Genomic DNA, 21951 nt, shown 5'->3' on the forward strand with positions numbered 1-21951 from the left:
TCTTTCTTCTCCCTCTTCCCCCTCTCTCCCTATCCCTCTCCCCAATCAGATTCGAAGTCCACTAACGGCCAAGTTCAGTTTTCACAGTCTCAGGTTGGACAGTAACGCTAAAGTTGGAATTAGACAGACTTGTGTCTCCCCTTTTTTCTGCATTTGACTATCTGTTGTCTTTTCTTAGTCTTTGATTCTCTGTTGTGAGTTTTGACTTGGTTCTTTTCTAACACAGAATAATTTCTGTCAGGTTCTGGGAACTCCCCTCCCACCCGAGGGAGAAGTTTTGGGGAGAAGATGCGCGCCCTGTGTTGAACTGTGCACTCAGTACAAATCTGCAGTGCCTTCTATTAAAATGTAAAATGATCCGTTGAGTCATCCTCCCTCTGGTTTGACTCAGATGCTTTATGGCGCACTTTGCATGTCATTTCTCTGTAATGATTTCCCCATGGAGAAGGGTGTCTGATAGAATCCAGGCAGACTGAAGATTGCTCTGAGTCAAATGGATCTTTTATTCTTTTAGTATTAACCCTTATCTCTCAGTTTCCCGTCGTTGCATTTTCCCTGAAGGAACCTTAATGAAGTAAATAGGTTCCACCACCCTCATTTAGCCTCCTAATCACTGTTCATAATTTCTTCTCACATTAGCAGCATGAAGCTCTAGGGTAATATTTCTCTGTCTGTGAGGGGAGGGAAGGGGACACTGGGAAAAATATTTCACACAGATGCCCTGATAAAGAAAAAATGTAGAAAAGGAATGACTTTTCTCTGTCCTCTAACTCCAAATAGGCAAGACGCAAATGCTAATAGGAAGCAGAGATTGCTGTATGAGAAGTGAATATAAATGGAGAACGTAGATATAAAGAAGTAGCACCAGAGACAAACTGGGAATGACAAGATAGAAAAGAAAACTTGCCAGGAAGAGAAAAGGACCTACCTCCGCAGAATAAGTGAGGGCTTTGACTGCAGTCTTAGCTGGGGCTTACCACCAAAGAACCAAAGGCAAGCACCAAAATATAGACAAAAAGAGCAGGGGAGGTGACCACAAGCTACACATCCAAATCTGCCAATCCCTAATTCCACTCTTTCTCCCTGCCCGCCTCCTCTCTTGGCCACGCCCACACCCCCACCATCACCCAACCTCCACTAAAAGTAATCAAGTATCTTAGGTGACCTAGAGTGGACTCCATTTCACCCACTGATTTCAAAGCATGTCATGGTTTCATCTAGAGATGACAGTGCATGCCCTATGTTGTTGTTGTGCCCAAGCCACAGCCTTTCTCTGACACCTAAACAGTGTGTCTCACCTGACTTCCCTGAGTGGAGACCCGGACAGAGGAGAGGATGGCCATCCCATGTCCATAGCTATGTATCTAATACAGCCTGTGAGGACCTACCCTGCCCACCAGAGCACTTTAGGGGCAGGGCAGTGGGGACAACAAAGTACTGAACCATTGCTCAGTGCTTGTGGGCATTCTGTTCCACTAATAGGAGAAAACCAGTTCTTGATTCCTCCTTCCTTCGAGTTGACTCCGTTTATAAGGAGGGAAAAGTCAGACTGTCATTGGGTAGGTCTCCCTTTCTTCTTCACCTCTTCCAAAAGCTATGGGATGGCATTTTTCCCTTCCAGCCAGCTATATTATTTTGAGCATTTCTAACTTTCTTAAAAAAAAAAAAAAGAAGAAGAAGAAGCCTTCTTAAGAACTGTAGTTAGAGAAGCTCATGTTTCAAGTTTTTCCTAAATTTCTGCACTTTCACAGAACTGTGGAACTAGAAACGCCTTGCCGGGTCACCGGGTGCATTTCCTCATGTTATAGCTAAGGAACTAGAAGTGCAATTGAAGTGATTTGGTTTTCACAAGAGTGAAGATGAAACGAGGGATCTCTGAAAAGACTTTTGCTCTGAAGCAAAAGCCTGGGCTCAGATTTCTCACCACCTCCCAAAGGGCTTTGTCCTGCCTTCTGCCCACTTTTACAGTTTCTGATTTAAAACACACAACTTGGAATCGGTTCGATTGGATTACCCTTAAGGACCCTTCTGACCTTAAATTGTAGACTACATTGTGGGTGTGTGTTTTCATTTAAAACCCAAAGTCCACCCTCCATAATTAAGTCACAAAACCTGAGGCAGACTACTTGAGTTGTTAACCCTTTCCTACAGTTTTTAGTTGGGGATAGCTGGGTATTTTTATTTATAAAATAGAATGTACATATTAAAAGTGCATAAGACAAATATATAATTTAACACAAAGTGAACACACATCTACCTATTACTGATGTCGAGAAATAGGACATGTGACATGTCCTAGTGCTGCTTTCCTGTGACAGCTCTGTCTCCACTAAGGGAACCTCTGAGGCTCTCCTTTATAGTTTTATCACCTACATATATATCCCAAGATATTTAAGTTATAGTTCATTTTTTAACTTCTTAAAATTCAAATTCAATTGTATGTTATTATTTTGTGTCCTGCTTCTCTGGCTCAGTATTCAGCAGTGTTCAACACTAGGTTTTTGAGACCCATGCATGTTGTTGCATGCGGCTCACATTTGCTTTGTATTCTTGTATTCTTGCACTGTGGACTATTATAAATAGACCACGGTGCACCTAGTCATTCTGCTGCTGACAGACACGGTGTTGTTACCAGTTGGGAGTTATGCTGAACAGTGCTGCTCTGAACGCTCGCATAGAGTTCCTGTTGCAGACATGCAGAAGTGTCTCCTGGGTGTAACCTAGGAGTGGAATTACTGGGTCATAATCTGTGCACTTCTTCAACTTGACTAGATAATGCCAAACTGTTTTCCAAAGAGGTTGAACCATAAGTGTATGAGAGTCCTGTCACTTAACATCTTCACAAACACTTGATACTGTCAAATGCTCTTTAGTTTGGTGGGTGTGCAATATATCATTAATTATCTATTTCCTTTAGATTAATGCATACAGTCTGCTACCAACAGTCTAATATTTCTTCTAGCTTAGCCTCTGTGTCACATCATGACTCTTCATATAATTTACACTTACATATATACACATATATATACATATGTGTATATGGTATATTTTGAAAGTGGATTATTTTTTATTTTGATCTGTTTAAAAAATAAGTGAAACAACATCAATAACAGAAATTACCAAAAAACTGGGGTTTATTGTGATTGTCCCTAATTTTTCAAATATTTTCCACTGTGCAATAAAAACATTATCATCAACTATGTGTCAGTAAATTGAACTTCCTCCTGAAAGTTCAAGGAAAATGGAAGTTTATATTGAAGCACAAGAATCATTCCGAGCTATTAAGGATCTGATGATATAATTGCAAGTGCTTCCTCCTAACAACAGCCTTAAATTTCAGTTCCCTTGGCACTAACTAGTACACACGCAGATGGAGTGTTTGAGTAAATAAAGAACATGGAACGTTTTAGCTGCTCCGTGTCAGGCTCTTACTTTAGCTAGCCAAAGCATTAGAGACATTAAGTGACAGGCACTGCACTTTTCCATTAGAAAATACTGAAATTGGATTGCTTTCCACTCTAAGTAAGAAGTTTAGGTCTTGATACGATTGAAAGGTGTTTCCAATCCAAAAGTAATAACGTAGTAATTTTAATGGCAGTGTGCACTCTAAAGTTTCTATAGACTTGACAACTTTCTTGTGTAAAAACTAACCCTTCCCATTTCATAGTAAATAACTTTTTTTAAAAGCATGCTTGATAAGGGCAGAATTTACTAAGCAATTACTAAATAATTTAGTGCTTGATTCACAGAAGTACTAGTATTTATTTAATGCACTGTTTCTAGAGGAAATGTGGTTGGGATTTCAAGTGAAATCGTTTATGATTTGGTCTTTTTCATTACCTGCAAAGCATATTCATTTCTTTTCATCTGAAAAATTCTAGACATGACAAGTTGTCTGAAAAACTTAACATTCTACTCTTTTGTGAATTACAGCTTTTCAGACTTCCCAGTGTAGACTTTTTTCTTTTTTTTGGTTCTTTGACTTTATCCTTTTACCTTCAGAACGGTTAGATATTTAATTTCTGAATATGACCCAATAATGAGCAAAGAGGGAATGAATGCATTAACAAGTAGTTTGCCTTCATTAATATTAGATCTCTTACTGATGAGAGTTATGGTCTGTGTAGCTTTTTGAGGAGATGAACACACTATGATAAAATAACAGTAACTAACTTTTACTGCTGAACCATATGATAAGACGATTTGGTATATGTATATGTACGTGTGCAGCTGGGTTTTTTGGCCTACAAAAAGAAGAATGAGATCCAGCCAAGACCCAAAATCAGAACCTTTGGAACACTTCCTTACAATCTGATTTCAGCTAATGTCTACACACTTTAACACATTGTCTAATGCTTAGCCTGAAGACTGGCTGTCAGACTCGTACATACTATTTTGGGCTCTGTTACTCACTACCAAGTATCTCGTTCTTATATCCCATGGATTCTGCTAAAGATTTCAGGATTTGCTGCATTAGGGATAAAATACCGTTTAATTAATATTAGTACGGCAAGTGAAAAAGGAAAACGGAATGAAACCTAATGCAGTGATAGGGGAAACAGATTTCAGGTTGGCATGAGTCAGTCAAAAACAGGCAAATTGGAGGAATTCCTAGAAGAGCACCCATGATAATCAGGGGATGGGGCGGGCTGAATGATTTCTAAAAGAGGAAGAAACAGTCTGTCCCATTATGCTTGAAAAGGGGCCAACAGGGAGGGAAGTGATGAGATCCAATAGGAACATAAAGGCAAAGAGGAATGGAGTGGTGCTGGCGTGGCATAAGGAAAGATTTTCCAGGAATAATGTAATAAAAGCAAGAATATCCTCAGTCAGGTTAAAGTCTAGCAACAGCTTCCTGGAAATGATAGATTCTAGATTTACCATTTGATGAACCGATCTGATATGTTTTAAATGTCTTCTAAAACTCTCTGGAAGGTTTAGCCCAAAAAGCAGATGTTCATGGGGCTACCATAACCTGCTTTATCAACTCGGGGGCACATATTGCCACATCTCCTTTATTTTCCCAAACCGGCCCTATGACAGGGTATGGAGTCTTTTTTTGAGGCCCCTACCACCAGCTGCCCTAGAGCCAGAAAGAGACCATCTTGCCTGTGAGCTGGAATCTGAGGCACCGTGGATGCTGCTCCTACCTGGTGGGCAGGCCCGTGTCTAGTGCTATAGGACAGTCCTCAGGACCCTCCTTGGACCTCAGCGGAACTCCACTCTGGGTTTCTAGGGTGACATACTCTTTTAGTGTTTGTTCCCTTGGTCAACATAGTTCCCAGAACAAACGTCTGGGCTAAGATAACCAGGACTGGAGGAGCTAATAGCATCAGTCCACATATTATGCCAAAATATCCTCCTAAGTTTGGATTCCCCATTTCCTAAAGTAATGTCACCTTAAGGGACTTGTCCCTCCCCCGTTTTCCTCAGAGATACCATGTTCTATCTCAGCAGAGCTTCCCAATTTGGCATCTTATGGGAGCCAGGGACTCAGGTCCTAGTTTCTTTTCTCCCAGAAGACTTTGGTTTCTTCCTGGATATTGTTCACCCCATTCTCTGCACCCAGCTCTGCAATATCCACAATGAAAGAGGCTCCATAATTGGTCTCTATAAAGTTACAGAAAGCTAATTTGTCTCAACTAAAGTGACAATATCTCACTCTCATAATCAGGTAGGTATTTCTTTTATAGACTCTTGGACTCATAGAATTGTAGATTGGTACGAAATTTGCAGGTCTTCTAGTCAAGACTTTTCATTTTACAAACATGGAAGCAGACCCAGAGAAAAGTGAGTCATCCAGAAGCCACACAGTGCCAGAGCTGGGCCAGAAGCCCTGCACCCCTGTCCACTCCTCTTTCCACAGAACCTCACTTTCATTTCTCTTTTGATTTTATTTAATTTCATGTTTCACTGAAAAACTTACAGCTTTGTGTCTGTATATAGTAAGCTTCCCTCTTTTTGGTATAGGTGCATTAATAAATGGATTAGAGAAAAGAGATGTCTCATAAATCTCCTGCTTCTTATGAATTATGCACACCATTTACATCCTTGAACATTAATTGTTCCTCCTAGTTTTGAGTGCTGCCTGATAACAAAATGTTAGGAAATGAAGTCTGACAACGTGTGAAAAGGCACATATATTATGATCAAGTGGAGGTTATCCTAGAAATGCAAGATTGGTTTAAAATTCAAAAATAAATCAATGTTATTTTCCTTATTAAAACACTTTTTTATAAAAGAAAAACTGTGATTATCTCAATAGATGCAAAAAAAGTATTTATCAGAATCCAGCATCCATTCCTGATTTTTTAAATAAACTTCCAGCAAATTAGGAATAGAAAGAAATTTCCTCAACTCAGTAGGGACATCTATGAAATACCTAAAGCTACCATCATAAATAACAATGAAAGGCATAATCCATTTCCCCTAACATCAGGATCAAGGCAAGGATATTTGCTCATACCACTTACAGTTTAAACTGTACTAGAGGTACAGTGCAGTACCAGTACATCTAGCCAATGCAATAAGGCAAGAAAATACCTTGAAATCATCCAGTTTGGAAAGGAAATAAAATGTCTTCATTTACAGACAACATAATCTACATAGAACATCTATGGAATCTACCACAAAAAGGTTATGAAAACTAATAAGCACCAGCCAGTGTGGTTCAGTGGTTAAGCATTGACCTATGGACCAGGAGATTATGGTTCAATTCCCAGTCAGGGTTGCGGCCTCGATCCCCAGTGGGGGGCTTGCAGGAGGCACCCAGTCAATGTCTCTTTCTCCCTTTCCCTCTCCCCCTCTCACTTCCTCTCTCTCTAAAAATCAATAAAAAATCTTTTTCTTTAAAGTTAGACTTACATATACCAAATAATCTTCCATTCTACCCCTAGGTATTTACACAAGAGGAATGAAAGGATATGGTCATATAAAGATTTAAACACTAATCTATAGCAGCTTTATTTGTAACTAGAGGTTCAGTGCACGAAATTTGTGCATGGGGGGTCCCTCAGCCCAGCCTGCACCCTCTCCAATCTGGGGCCCCTCAGGGGATGTCCAACTGCTTCTCGCAATCCATGACCGCTGGCTCCTAACCACTCACCTGCCTGATCACTCCTAACCCCTCCCCCCTGCCTGCCTGCCTGATTGCCCCTAACCACCTCTGCCTTGCCCCTGCATCTGGGACCCATGATTCCCTCCTCTGGCCGGTCGCAGGTACCTGGGACCCCGGGCTTCCCTCCCTCTGGCTGGCCACAGGCACCCAGGATCCGGGCTGGCTTCGCCTGGGCCAGCCACAGCCACAGGGGACCGTGGGCAGGTGGCTTCACTCAGGCCACAGGTACCCAGGACCTCGGGGCAGGCGGCTTGTCCCTCTCCAGGGCCACAGCCCCAGCTGCTGGTGCCTGGAACCGCGGAGCGGGTGGCTTGTCCCTCTCCGGGGCCGCAGCCTAGCTGGTCCCCATTCCTCTCTCCCCAGTGTTGAGTGTCTGAGCCATTACGGCCTGAGGGTGTGATGACCATTTGCATAGTAGCTCTTTATTATATAGGATAGCCAAAAACTGTGAGCACCCAAATATCCACCAGTAAGTAGATAAATGGATAAAAAATTGCACTATGTCCATACAATAGAACACTTCTCGTCAATAAAGGAACACACAATTGGTGCACACAACATGGATGAATCACACAATATCTATACATCATAAAAGAAGCCAGAATTAAAAGGATACAATCTGTATGATTCCATTTATATAAAATATAGAAAATGACAACTAATATGTAGTGTCAGAGCAGACCTGTGGTTTCAGGGGCTGGGATACAGAGAGGTGCAAGGGAGGGGCTATTAAGGACATAAAGAGATTGTTGTTGATGAAGGATGTGTTCACTGTCTTGATTACCAAAATATATCAAACTGCACACTATAAATATATGCAGTTCATTGTATATTAGAGCTGTTAAAAAATAAATAAGCTTAAAACCACAAAGAAAATAAGACTCGTTGTTGGAATTCATACTAGTAGTAAACATTACTGAAAAACTTATGTAAATTATGTAAATTAAGTACAGATACTATTATTTTAAATATGTCAGTGGACACTTTTTAAAGCAAAGAATCTTTTTTTTTTTTTGTAAAAGTGATCTTCACTGTTGAATACATCTTTGTTATGACTCCTGTTGTGATATGTTGTATGTCCTTAAAGAGGATGTACACCGAATCTGCGGATAATGACAGCTCCGTTCCACTTCTTTTCAAGAGCTTTTCATGAGCAACAGTGGCATTGTGTTGGTTGTGCTTTGTCTTACAGTGGCCAAGGGCAATTGCAATAGCTGGCTACATCTACTGTTAATACACACACTGCTTAGATCCCTTGTTAAATTGTGTATTATGATTAAATATTTGATATCTTAACCAAATTTCAACTTAGCAACTTACATGTATTTAAATCAAGAGAGCATTACACATACTTCAAAAATGATTCATTTCCTCTTAACACAAAGCTCAAATGAATACTTGAATTGGGACTGTGTATACATGAAAGTTTCTTTTCAGTCAGCCAAAAATCAAAACTACCAAGTTTTAAAGTATGTATGTGTTTTAAATGTTTTGGGTGTTCCATTAAAGATCTGGCTTCATGTCCATGGGGTAAAAGGACGCAGTAAATGGAAACGGTAAAGTCAGACATAAAATCTGACTCTCCAATATGTTTTCTGAGCTCATTGTGCTGAGAATGAAAATACTAATGAGCAATTCTGCCCCTTTCTGCCTGGCTCATGGCAATGAGACTCAGGAACCATGAAGTTCTTCCTCACCTTCTCTCCGTGACTCAGATAGAGGTGACCCGGCCTCTCTTTCTTTCAGGGTCTGAACGGCATGTCTGTGGATGAGAAGCCTGACTCCCCCATGTATGTGTATGAGTCCACAGTCCACTGCACCAACATCCTCCTGGGCCTCAATGACCAGCGGAAAAAGGATATTCTCTGTGACGTGACTCTGATTGTGGAGAGGAAGGAGTTCCGGGCCCACCGGGCTGTGCTGGCTGCATGCAGTGAATACTTCTGGCAGGCGCTGGTCGGACAGACGAAAAATGACTTGGTGGTCAGCTTGCCAGAGGAGGTACAGTAGTTTGGTTTGATTGTGTGTGTTGCTAATGGAGACATATTGGCTTGTAGACAGTTGGCTGGATGGGAGCTAGAAGGTGGACCGTGTGCCACATCCCCACTCAGGGGCTGATGTCCAAGTCACCCACATGTTAGGTTTATGTCATAGCCAGTTTCTATTTGATGCCTTTAAAGTCTCAGAGGCACGAATCTGAACAGAGCATCTTTCTTGAAGGGAACTGAACCCCACCTGTGGCTCACAGCCACTCACTTTCTGGTTCACTTACTCTTCAGGTTTTGAGTAGTTCACAGCCAAAGTTTGGTACAGTCCTAGATGTGGGATCTGAATCACTGGGACTGTTGCTATGATTTTTCTGTTTCAAATGATTAAAGGAGCACTTGAGTTCCCCTGAGAGTTGAAGAACGAGAGTATTCACAGCACCGTTCTTGCTTGGGGAAAAAGTAAAAAGCAAGCTGAAATTTTGACAGTTAATATAGTATGATTCTAAGAAGTGCAAACTTGCTTTTCTCACCATTGTTGAAAATACCCTACTCAGGTTTCTTAATTACTTCAGTAAATTGAGTCATTTCAGTCTATCAAGGACACTGGTAGCTGGACCTGATCTGTCCAGAGATGACATTCAATTGGATGGTTTGAGCTACAGGAATTCAAATGATGGGCTTCACAATAATGACAAACCATTAAACTGGCCACCCTTTGAACTGTGCATACAATGTCTCTTCTTCCATCATCCTCATTCCCCTTCATTTTCATGGGACCAAGGATAACACTAAGCAGCCTTAGTCTTTGTGTTCAGGGCCAGAATCACTCCCTGTGCACCAGCACAGTGCACAACACCACGGCCACCACCACCACTGCACAGTTCCCAGGGGTGAAGCTCACGTGCATAGTCTACCCCAGAGTTGAGCAGTAATCCACTGAGCAGCTCTTCACGGCAACCCTAGGAGAAACCAGAGATCCCACCACCCTGATGTGGGGTTCTGATGAGGACCACTGGCATTAAATCCCAGGGTCATAGACCCCAATGCCTCCAGAGCCCTGATCATACAAATGAGTAAAGAGGCTATGTATAAGGCAACAGGAAGTGGTGGGGCAAGAAAGGCATCTAAATTCAACATAAAATAAAAACAAATAGCCAGACAGGTAAGACAGGGGGGTCAGAGAGGATCAGCAAATCCAGTCCCTTGTTAAGCAACATCTGCCGTGAGTCCTGCAGAACGGGAGAGTGGCCACCTGATAAAGTGAGAACTCACGAAAAGTCTCATTACTCCTCCTCACAGCACTTACAAATAGGTAACTAGAATGATCCCAAAACTAGAAGCCAAAGGACAAATCAGTTGAAGGTGATGTAATTGGGGCTGGGGTAGCTTACGTACCAAGTAATGTGGGAAGGCCAAGGAACGGCAGCTCTGGTGTGACTGGGTGATGGGAGCTGAATTTTCCTCATCTGCAAGAGTGGGCGAGTACCCATTATTCCGTGGGATGATGAATATGAAAGTTCTCAGCATGGTCCCTATCCCACAGTAAATATCTGTCAAATGTAAAACCCTTTGTTCTCTAGGTGAGAAGCAAGAATGCCTTTTGAATTTATTCCTACTCTGGAATTCCCTGGCAATATTTGGAAAATGTTTATTTATCCAAAATGGTCTTAGGGGGAGGGGTGTGAGGCTTATAGTTCATTTATTACCTGTATCACTTTGAGAGCCACCTCATTTGTATGTTTTTTTTCACTGATTTTAAAAAAATTAGATTTTATTAAAATATATTTGTAAATGGCCCGGCCGGCGTGGCTCAGTGGTTGAGCGTCGACCTATGAACCGGGAGGTCACAGTTCATTTCCTGGTCAGGGCATATGCCTGGTTGCTGGCTTGATTCCCAGTGTGGGGCATGCAGGAGCAGCCAATCAATGATTCTCTCCCATCATTGATGTTTCTATCTCTCTCTCCCTCTCCCTTCCTCTCTGAAATCAATTAATATATATATATATATATATATATATATATATATATATATATATACATATATATATATATGTATATATACATGTATATATATATTTACAGATGAAAATCATGTTTTATGTAATCAGCCTCTCTTCAGTGTCTGCTTGCCCCATTTTGAGCCTCCCTGGACCATGTGCCGGAAGCCCTGCCTGCCTGGTTACCTCTGGGAGTCTGATCTAGGCACTAAACCTCTGTGAACCCCAGTTCTTATCTGTAAAAGCCCCTAAAATTCTGATGTCTTTGAATTATTTATCATAATATGATGCCAAGTCAGTAAAGTTTAAAGGAAACCGAGATATAAATGCACACAGCTGTAACCTGAAAGTTTCTTTTTAGATCAAAGCCCTGACAGTATCTTATTTCCTTGGCATGGGGCACTCTTTAAAGTAAGAGGCACACTGTGTAGTCATCACACAAAAACCTGCTATTTGACCTTTATGATTGATTGTGTTCCAGTTAAGTGGGAATATGCGATGTGTTGATTTTCTTTCTTCCTAGCCATGTAAAATGATTGCTGTCCCTATATTGTCTGCATTTCCAAACCATGAAAGCATTCTGGTTGCTCAAGTACCTGAAACCTTCATACATAACTAGATACTTCTTTCTTCCTGTGAAACATGAATTCCTATTGTCCGTAACCCAGCTCCAAGTATCTTGCTGATGGGGCATGGGAGCCAGCCCCAGTGGCATTTTCCTTTGTGGGTCTGTCATTGTTTGTGAAGCCTCCTTCCAGGAGCCCCGTCCCCCTGCTCAGAACACCCCCCCGTGGCCCCCAACACTGGGCATTGTTTTCTTCTCCTTGCTGTGTACACACTGAAATGTCCTTGCAGGCTCTGTGGTCATTGTACCTCCTAGTTCAGTGAATGACTTCATAGAATTTGAATTAAGTGGTGAACAACAAGAAATCCCAAACACTACCTTGGAAAGTAGCTGCCTGGAACTAACTGGCATTTGGTTCATATGATGTAAGAAAAAGCATTTGATTAGCCCCTTGGAAATCTTTGAACCTCATCATCATTCTCTCACTGAACTCAGATCAGCTTCTGGCCCTGTCCCAGTCTTGTTCACACTTGGCCCACCTCTACACTCCCCAGCCAGACAGCCGTTGTATTTCCCAGGGGCCAGCAGGACCGAGTCTGAGAGCTCCTCCTCGGACTAAGAAACTTCCAGATACAGACTGCCACCACCCCTGCTTGGTCAGTTTAAGCCAAACCCAGCTCTGCTTCCAGCTGCTGTCCAATTGTACATTTCTACCCCCAAATCCTGAGTATTGATGGGCAATGCAATTACCAGCAAATTAGAGCCACAGTGCTGGTGTAACCTCTTAACTGGAAGGGGGAGAGACAAAAATAGAGACCTCCTTCCAGAAGCCAAGAAGTATCTTGCTTTCTTCCCCCTAAAATGGAGTGGCAGATAGTCCCTAGAAGTTATATGAGTTGAGTGTTGGCTCCCCGTTGAAAAACACTCAGGAATGTGTGTCAGCCAACAGTGGAAGAGAAGGCATTATACTTAGTACTTTCATTAAATAATGAAACAGATAATTTAATTTATAATTAGTAAGTATATTTTGTGCTAAGAGATGAAGAGAACGTGGCTGCTGTGCCAAGCATTGCAAGGCCATTATCCCACTGCTCATTAGTATTAAAGTTGGCTCAACAAGCACCTGCTTAGCTATAGTCACTAAAACCGTTTTGGGCTGGATGCCGACCATGCTGGAAGTGCATCACAATCATGAAGTTCATTCTTACGGTGTGTCAGGTGCAGAGGGCAGGAATGGGGTGTGCTTCCTTAGAAGACATGGAGCCCACAATGGGTTTGCCATTCAACCCCATTCATATGGGGCTGCTTGGCTCCCTTCCAAAATACCAGGGGAAGAGCAGCTGTTAAGAGGTTTTTGCCAAGGTCTAATATCAAAGAGTCAAAAGATAACAAGTGCTGACGAGGATGTGGAGAAAAGGGAACCCTTGTGCACTGTTGGTGGGAATCTAAATTAATACAGCCACTGTGGAAAACAGTATGGAGGTCCTTCAAAAAAATTAAAAATAGAACTACCATGTGATCCAGCAATCCCACTTCTGGGTATAAATCCAAAGAAATAAAATCACTATCTTGAAGAGATGTCTGCACTCCTATGTGCATTGTAGCATTATTCACAATAGCCAAGATTTGGAAACAACCTAAATGTTTATTAACATAGGACTGGATAGAGAAAATGCAACATACATACATATATACACACACATACATACACACAATGGAATATTACTCATTTGTAAAAAAAAAAAAAAAAAAAGGAAATCTTGCTGTTTGCAGCATCATGTGTAAACTTGGAGGACATTATGCCAAGTGAAAAAAAGCCAGACATAAAATACAAATATTGTATAATCTCATGTAGCAATGTGAGATCATGTATGTAGCATCTAAAAAGAAGTAAACTCATCTAAACAGAGAGAGTGCAATGGTTGGGTACCACAGGAGTGTGGGGTTGGGCAAAAGGGGAAATAACTTTCAGTTATAAGATGAATAAGGTCTGGAAGCCTAATGTACAGCATGCTGACTGTAGTTAATAGTGGGTTTATATACTTGAAATTTGCTAAGAGAGTAGGTCTCAATTGTTCTCACCACACACACAAAATAACTATGAGAGGTGATCGATATGTTAATTAGTTTGATTGTGGTAATCACTTCATAGTTTCTGCATATACCAAAATAACATTGTATACCTTAATATACACAATTTTTATTTGTCAAAAATAAATATTAAAAACTAGAGGGAAAAGAGGTTATTGCCAAGGCTCCACCACCTTTCTTTGGGCTTTTTCCCATATCCTTTCATGGGGAAGGGTTCTTGCAGAGAATAGCTACAGGGTAGGGGTAAATATGGCCCCTTCAGGTGGACCGTATGCTTTCTTAGGTATAAATGTATTTCAGACTTCTGCTCATTCACTCTCTAGCCTTGTCTTTTGCACTCGCTCTCTCTCTCTCTCTCTCTCTCTCTCTTTCTCTTTCCTTCTCTCTCTCTTTCCTTCTCTCTCTTTCTCTCTCTCAACATTTTAGGGCAGATCTTGGTTTTTTCCAGTGCTAAGCAAAAAGGACAGCCGACCCAAAAGGATTCTGAAGAAAAGGCATTTGTTGTTAAGCCTTAACCACAGGGTGCAATAAAGAACGTTCCTGTGGTAGCACTGCCAAGCATAGAGGAAATTATGGCATCTTCTTGTCTGAAAGTTTTCAGAGGATATGAAAGCTGTTAATGTCTCTGGGATGGCTTAGATCCAGTCTTTTAAAGAAGTAATAAGACAGGCATGATTGTCTTTGAACAGTCTTTTCAGTATGAAATACTATTTAACACTACAGTACAGGATGCCAACAGCATTCTGAGCCTAGGTTTAACTATGGGAGGTGAGATTTGGTGAGAAGCAATGGGTGAGGTCTTTGGCAAGTGGCATAACCAAGATAGAACAAAACACTCACCGACCCCAGCACACAGAGTCAGCCCTTTGGCCTCACCCATTCACCACCTAGACAAAACTCTTAACAGGCAAATTTTGAGATCTAAGGAGCATCACTAGTGAGTGACTCAGGAAACCAGAGTCTGGACCTTGGCACTAAATGCATGTAAGTTCCTGAGCAAGCCAGTCCACCTCTTTGGGCTTCTGTTTCCTCACTCACTTATTCATTCTTCCAGCAAATATTTATCAAGGCCCTACTATGTAACAGGCATTATTCTAGATGCTGGGCGCACCTAGTAAGCAACAGAGAGCTTACTTTCCAGTGGAGAGACAGAAAATAAATAAATATAATATGTACTTTGTTGAATGCCATCAAGGAAAATAAAACAGAGAAGGGGAACACCAGGTTATAGGTATTGCCACTTTAGACATGGTGGTCAAGAAAGGACCATTTGGGAGGTGACTTTTAAATAGAGGCCTGAAGGAGGTGAGGAAGCCAGCTCTGCTGACATCTGAAGAAAGAGTGGTCCAAGCAGAAGGGATAGCAAAGAAAAGGTCCTGAGACTGGCATGTTTGACACACAGGAGCCAAGTGAGCAAGGAAGTGGGAGGAAGCAGCTGAGAGGTAACAGGGCCAGGCTCTGAACCTGTTGAACACATTACCTTTTCTTGGAATGAGCTGGGAGGCCTTTGGAGGGTTTCCCAGGAGAAGATCATTTTGACTTCTGTGTGAAAACAGATGGAGAGAGCAAGGGCAGAAGTAGGCATGGCATGATGGCCTAGATCAGGATGATAGCAGTAGGTGGTGATCAGTGTCAGATTCCGGTGAGATTTTGGAGGTAAAGCTTAATGGGATCTTCTTTTGTTGGACATAGGATGAAAGAGAAAGAGAGGAGTTAGGATATCTTCAAGGTTTGGGGCCTGAGCTGTTGGAAGAATGAAGTTGCCATTCACTAAGATTGGTGAAGACTGGGAGAAGTAGGTTTGAGGAGGGGGTTGGAATTATGAATTCTGTTTTGTACATATTAAATTTGAGATGTCTGTTAAATCTAAATAGAGATTTCTAGTACACAGGAAGATGCATGGCTGGCATCCATGAGAGAAATCTAGTCTAGAGGTAGAAGTTTTAATACCAGAGTATTGGGGATATTGAAAACCACAAGACAGGACACAATCACCAAGGGAATAAGTGTAGATGCTGGAGCGGGGGGGGGGGGGGAGGGGGGGTCCAGGATTGAGCCTTGGGCTTTCCAGTATTCCAGTATTAGGAAGTCAGGGAGAGCCCGGCCAGTGTCGCTCAGTGGTTGAGCGTTGACCCATCAACTGGGAGGTCACGGTTCGATTCCTGGTCAGGGCACATGCCCAGGTTGTGGGCTCGGTCCCCAGTAGGGGGCATGCAGGAGGCAGCTAACCCATGATTCTCTCTTATCAATGTTTTTCTCTCTCTCTCTCTCTCTCTCTCTCCCCCCCCCCCCGCCCCCTTCTTCTCTGAAATTAATTTTTTAAAAAAAGTCAGGGAGATAAAATGGAACCAGCAGAATAGACAAAGAGTGCTGGAAGCCAGGAAAAGTATTTCAAGGAGCAAGAGTAATCAACCATGTCAAATGATGCTGTTAGTCAATTAAGACCAAGGCTGAATATTGACTATCCAGCAATTTGGAAGCCATTTGTGATTTCATTGAGCACTTCTGGGGAAGCATGTCTAGGACAAAGACGAAATCAATTGTATTCAAGAAAGAATGGGAAGAGTAGAATTTGAAAAAGCTAATGTAAGCTACATTTTTAGGTCTGTTTGTTTGTTTTTATTGTTGACACTATTACAGATGTTCCCCATCCCCCCCCCCCCCCCACTTTGCCCACCTCCGCCCAGCCCCTGTGTCCCGCCCTCCCCTGGCCTTCACTTCACTGTTGTCTGTGTCCATGGGCTATGCATATATGTCCTTTGGCTAATCTTTTCAACTTCTTTTATCCAGTCCTCCCCACTCCCCTCACATCTGAGATCTGTCTATCTGTCCCAGGTATCCATCCCTCTGGATCTATTTTGTTCGTCAATTTATTTTGTTCATTAGATTCCACATATAAGTGAGATTATAATGGTTTTTCTCTGACTGGTTTATTTCACTTAGCATAATAATCTCTAGGCCCATCCATGCTATTGTTAAAGGTAAGAGATCCTTCTTTTTCACAGCTGCATAGTAGTCCATTGTGTAAATGTACCAAAACTTTTTTACCCACTCAACCACTGATGGGCACTTGGGCTGTTTCCAGATCTTGGCTATTATAAACAACACTGCTATGAACATAGGGGTGCATATATTCTTTCTGATTGGTGTTTTGGGATTCTTGGGACATATTCTCAGAAGTAGGATCACTGGGTTAAAAGGCAGTTCCATTTTTAATTTTTTGAGGAAACTCCATACTGTTTTCCAGAATGGCTGCACCAGTCTGCATTCCTACCAGCAGTGCATGAGTGTTCCCTTTTCTCCACATCCTCACCAGCACTTAATGATTGTTATTTATTGATTCATTCTGACAGGTGTGAGGTGATATCTCATTGTGGTTTTAATTTGCATCACTCTGATGATCAGTGACGTTGAGCATTTTTTCATATATATATATATATTGGCCATCTGTATGTCCGCCTTTTAAGTTAAAGGGAGCAGAGTAGTTCAATAACTGGAGGAAAATGGTGTCAAAAGTGGTTTTGTTTGTTTGTTTTGTTTTAAGTATAAAGAAATTTCAGAATGTTTTCACTCTGTGGTAAAGATTATCAGTATTCACCCATATCCAATTTTCCTCAATCCTGGACTCACAGGAAGACCAAATTTGCAGTCAGGTGTGTTATGTGACTAGAACTAGCTAATGAAATATGAATAGAAATCATGTGTCAACTCTGGTATGAGGCAGTTAAAAGTAGGTATGAGTTATTTATGTTCTTTCTGTTCATTTAACTGGTATCAAAAAAAACTCTAAGGTGGAGTTACTAATTTATAATTAGTACGTGTATTTTGTGCTAAGAGATGAAGAGAAAGTGGTTGATGTGCCAAACTCAGGCAGCCCAGATCCCTGAGTCACTTTTGGAGGAGAGCCATCTGACTCAAATCAGATCTGACATGAATGAGAAATAAATTTTATGTTAAGCCATTAAGATTTGGTGTTTATATGTCACCACAGCAGAGCCTAGCCCATGCTGACTAATACTTGGGTTGATGGGAAAGTTCCAAAAGAGAGAGAAGACTTGCTGATACAGGAGACAGAAAGTCAATTATTAAATGAATGCCCTTGAGAGGACAGGATCTATTGACCAAGGGGACAGACTCAGTCTAGCAAGGTACATCTCTATCTGAAAATGATGGACTCTGGCTGAATGAACTCTGAAGTCCTATCCCATGCTATATATAAATTTGTGAACCTATGAACTTTTCTAGATCCCTGCTGGAGGGAGAAAAGAAATTCTGTTGGACAAAAAGAGAGGAGAGAAGTTGGGTTGAGAAGGAGGGAGAGACCATGGAGACTGGTCAGGAGAGAACCACACAACTTCAGAAGAGGAGAGAACTCATGTCTCTTATCTTTGTGAATATTCCCTGACTTTTCAGAAATGGTCTTATAAGAGTTCACAGGAGATGACAGTGAAAGAACTGTAGAACCACTATTGGATCACCTAGGACCTAGGCAGATTGTAGAAGATGCAGATCATTGCTCTCTAACCATTTCAGAAGGTTTTAGGATTTTGGACACAGTATTTTACATTTAATGACCTTAATTTCAATAGGAGTGTGCAGGGAGTAACAATACGGGTTACCAGCTTGGCGTGCAGGGCTGCTGTTCGGATTAATGAAATGGGATATGTTAAACTTCTTGAAAGGATGGTGCTATATAAATAGTAGTTGTTATTATTCCCATAAAAGGAAAGCACAGTCTTGTCTGATGAAATGACTCTTACCTCAGAATCCTCATTAGAAGCTATGGTGCAATTTTCCAAGTTGCATTAGTGAGACTTGGCAGCAGATTAAAAAAAAAAAAAAGCAAATAAATAATAAGTCAAAATATTCCAGGTAACTACTTGCTGGCAAGTAAGAAATTTTCAAGTCCTAGAATCATGCTAATAATTCTGAAATGCCTAAAGGCAGAACTTATTTATAGTAACACAAAGGTGACTTCCAGCCCTGAAATCTGGGCCCCAGTCTCACACGGGGGCGCAATAAAGCAGAGCCGTGAAGAGAGGGGCTAACACTGTTGCGATTCCATCTCCGAAGGCTGCTCGGCAGTGCTGATACAGAGGGAGGGAAATCTGGTGTGAAAATAGCCACAGCAATAGCTAATTTTAAAACTGAAATGCATAAGCTGTTTCCAAACCTCTTACAGTGTTTAAATCCTGAGGCCAATAAATCCTATTTCAAGAAACTTATGTTGAAATGTTCCTATTTGGGCAAAGTAGAAGGAGTTGAATAGACAAAAACTAAGACATCTCTAAAAATTATTTTTAAGTGACCTGATTTCAAAGCCATGTTTAAGGATTTCTTTCACTATAGCTGTTTATCCCTATATAATATAAGATGACCACAGTAATCAATATTTTAAGTGGATCTGTAAAAAACCTCTGACAGTCAATTTGTTTGCATTAAACTTTAGTTACCAGTATATCTATTCATTCTAAACCTCTTTTCTATGTATGAATTAAATGTCCCTTACATTTTTCCTTTCCCCTATTATGGAGTCTCCTAACTATTTCAATTAAAATTAATAATAACCTTAAAGACAAAGTTCAGAGCTGTGAAGTTTCTCACTTGATCAGTAATCATAACTATTATTTTGTCATATTTAATCATAGAACCTAGGCTTTAACAGGATACTTAATTAAACTTTCAATTCATGATAAGAAGTTAAATAGCACTTGGGAGGGTTTTTAAAAATTATTTCCACTTCCCATCCAGATTACAAAAAAAAAAAAAAGGTGTGATAGACCGAATGGCTGTCAGCCAAGGGTATTGTAGGTCATGCCAACATGAGCTGGCAGCAAGCCATTGTCCAATTAGTATGGCTTCATCGTTGCAGAGTAATCACTCTTGAGTAGATGGTTGAGTCACTCGTGATGTAGTGGTACTTCACTTGAGCCAGTACTTCTTAGAATAGCTTTCTTGTTCACTGTTATTACCTACCCTACTTTGCCAATAAAAGTGCAGGACCATTTAGGCTGAAAGCCGAACGGAAGAGAAACATCGATTATGTATCTCATTTCTCTTTGCTTCCTGAAAACTGAGATTGCAATTAAACAGTGAAAGCATGGTGTGTTTTTTAAATGAGTTACAAGAAAATACAGTTTCCACACCAAAATACTCAGAGCTGGAATCCAACAGTCGGTTTTTATTCTGTCTTTTCTTTGGCAGCTTTAACACTTGGCACAAATTTGAGGATATCAGTAAAGTTACCTAATAATCTTAATGGATTTACATTCCATTAAAAACTTGGAATGTCACCAAACTCCTTCAGGTTTCAGCTCTATTGTTAGGGGTGTCCATGACATTTCTTGTGGATGTGCAGTTATACAAGCAGGCAGCTTTTGAAAGAGACCGTTCTTAGGGTGAGAACACCTGGAATCTTGGTTGGACAAGCTGTAAACCAGGAAATTGATTCAGGAATTTCTTAATAAAATGAATTATATCCAGACATTGGAGTGGTACATACTTGTCAGTAGAAAAGGCTGTTCTTAGAAGCACAAAGAAAGTAAAATTAAATCATTGGCACTAATCAGTTAACAACTCTATGTTTATATTTTGTGTGCTTTGGTTCTTAACCAAAGCACAAACTGGATAAAGGGTTGTTTTTACTTTCAGGAGTAGAGCAATTAAATAATGGCACTTTTGGTTTCCTAATATTTCAGAAGTGTTCCTTTTTTCTATTAACTAGATGCATATCGTTAAATTTATCACTTGGCCATAGACTCCAAAATATGTTGACAGTCTTTCTAACTGACATTGACACCACCTCCAGACTAACCGGTGATTCAGTGAGCTTTGCTGTTGAGATGGACTTCTGTGTGCGGCCTGGCAAAGAGGCTGTGTGTGAAAAAGTTAATGCATTCAGCGCCCTGGGTGGGATGGAGCCAGGCCTCCAACGTGAGCACATTTTTTGACTGACTGGCAGCAAAGAGAAATACTGGCAGCTGTTTCCAAGCAAGCCGAAAGTTGGCCTGAGGGTGAGGGTAAAAAAATGCTGGGATTTAGCCAACAAAAGATTCCTGCGTTTAGAAGAAAATCAAAGGAAGGATACAGAAGGCCACATTTACAGGCCTTCAGCTTGTTGAATTAACAACTCTTTCATTTTATCTTCTGCTTTATAAAGGATAGTATTCAATGTCATTGCTACTCACTTTTTTTCTGATTCCTTGTATGTCTTCATTTCTATTCTATTGATTTCTTTATTTTTTAATTTTTTAAATATATTTTTATTGATTTCATAGAGGAAGGGAGAGGGAAAGAGAGATAGAAACATCAATGATGAGAGAGAATCATTGATCGGCTGCTTCCTGCACGCCCCACACTGGGGATCAAGCCTGCAACCCGGGCATGTGCCCTGACTGGGAATCAAACCCAGGACCCTTCAGTCCACAGGTTGACGCTCTATCCACTGAGCCAAACCAGCTAGGGTGATTTCTTGATTTTTTAAATTCTTTATATGCAGAACCAAATGACGGTTTATTTTTCTAAGAGTGTTATATAGATGATACCATTTGGGGAGGCGGCACCAGCACCCAGCAGTGAGTGGAGCAGCTCTGGAAGAGCAGTGGCTACATGTGTGCCGAGCCGTGTTGAGTGATGTGGTTTGGAGTGGAATTATGTGTGCAGGTTACTTCAAAGATCTGTCCAAAGAGGCGTTCTAAAACCTTACAACTTATCTATTTTCTTGTTTTATTCGTTACAAAAAGAGAAGGGTGGAGAAAGCAAGAAAGTTACTAAAAGTCCAGGAAAATGTCTGCCAAAAAAGAGGACCTCAAGGGTCTTGCCATGTAAAGATGGGCACTCTAGCACCAAGAGAGATGTTTTCTTCCTTCTCAATGGACACCTTGGACCATCCTATCTAATAAAAGACAAAAAGGGTAATTAGCCGTACCTCCGCTACGCTTCCCATTGGCTAATCAGGGCGATATGCAAATTAACTGCCAACAAAGATGGCGGCTGGCAGCCACGCAGCTGAAGCGAGCAGGAGGTTTGCTTGCTCCAGTGATGGATGAAGCCAATGTTCCCCGCCTGCCGTGGCCCGGCTCTGAGCCCGAAAGCAACAATGTTTCAATTATAGAAGCTAAACAAACCCCAGATACCTGCTTTCAGCCGGCCATGGCCTCAGAGCTGGGAGTGCCAGTAACGGCAACAATGTTT

The 21951-nt window shown here is 41.2% G+C and overlaps 1 protein-coding gene across 3 annotated transcripts in view; it reads left to right on the plus strand.

Annotated features, from left to right (window-relative positions):
• Positions 1-21951, plus strand: part of BACH2 (BTB domain and CNC homolog 2) — a 336731-nt gene that overhangs the window by 249822 nt on the left and 64958 nt on the right. For all 3 annotated transcript variants that reach the window (XM_070418072.1, XM_070418073.1, XM_070418071.1), the window contains one exon: positions 8864-9118. In XM_070418072.1, the coding sequence (XP_070274173.1) occupies positions 8876-9118 (243 nt within the window). In that variant the 5' untranslated portion in view covers positions 8864-8875. The remainder of the gene's footprint in view (positions 1-8863; positions 9119-21951) is intronic.

Source organism: Myotis yumanensis, unplaced genomic scaffold (genome assembly GCF_028538775.1).
Source record: "Myotis yumanensis isolate MYYU_CA2020_CCGP unplaced genomic scaffold, mMyoYum1.0.hap1 SCAF_6, whole genome shotgun sequence".
In the NCBI taxonomy this organism is placed as follows: Eukaryota; Metazoa; Chordata; class Mammalia; order Chiroptera; family Vespertilionidae; genus Myotis; species Myotis yumanensis.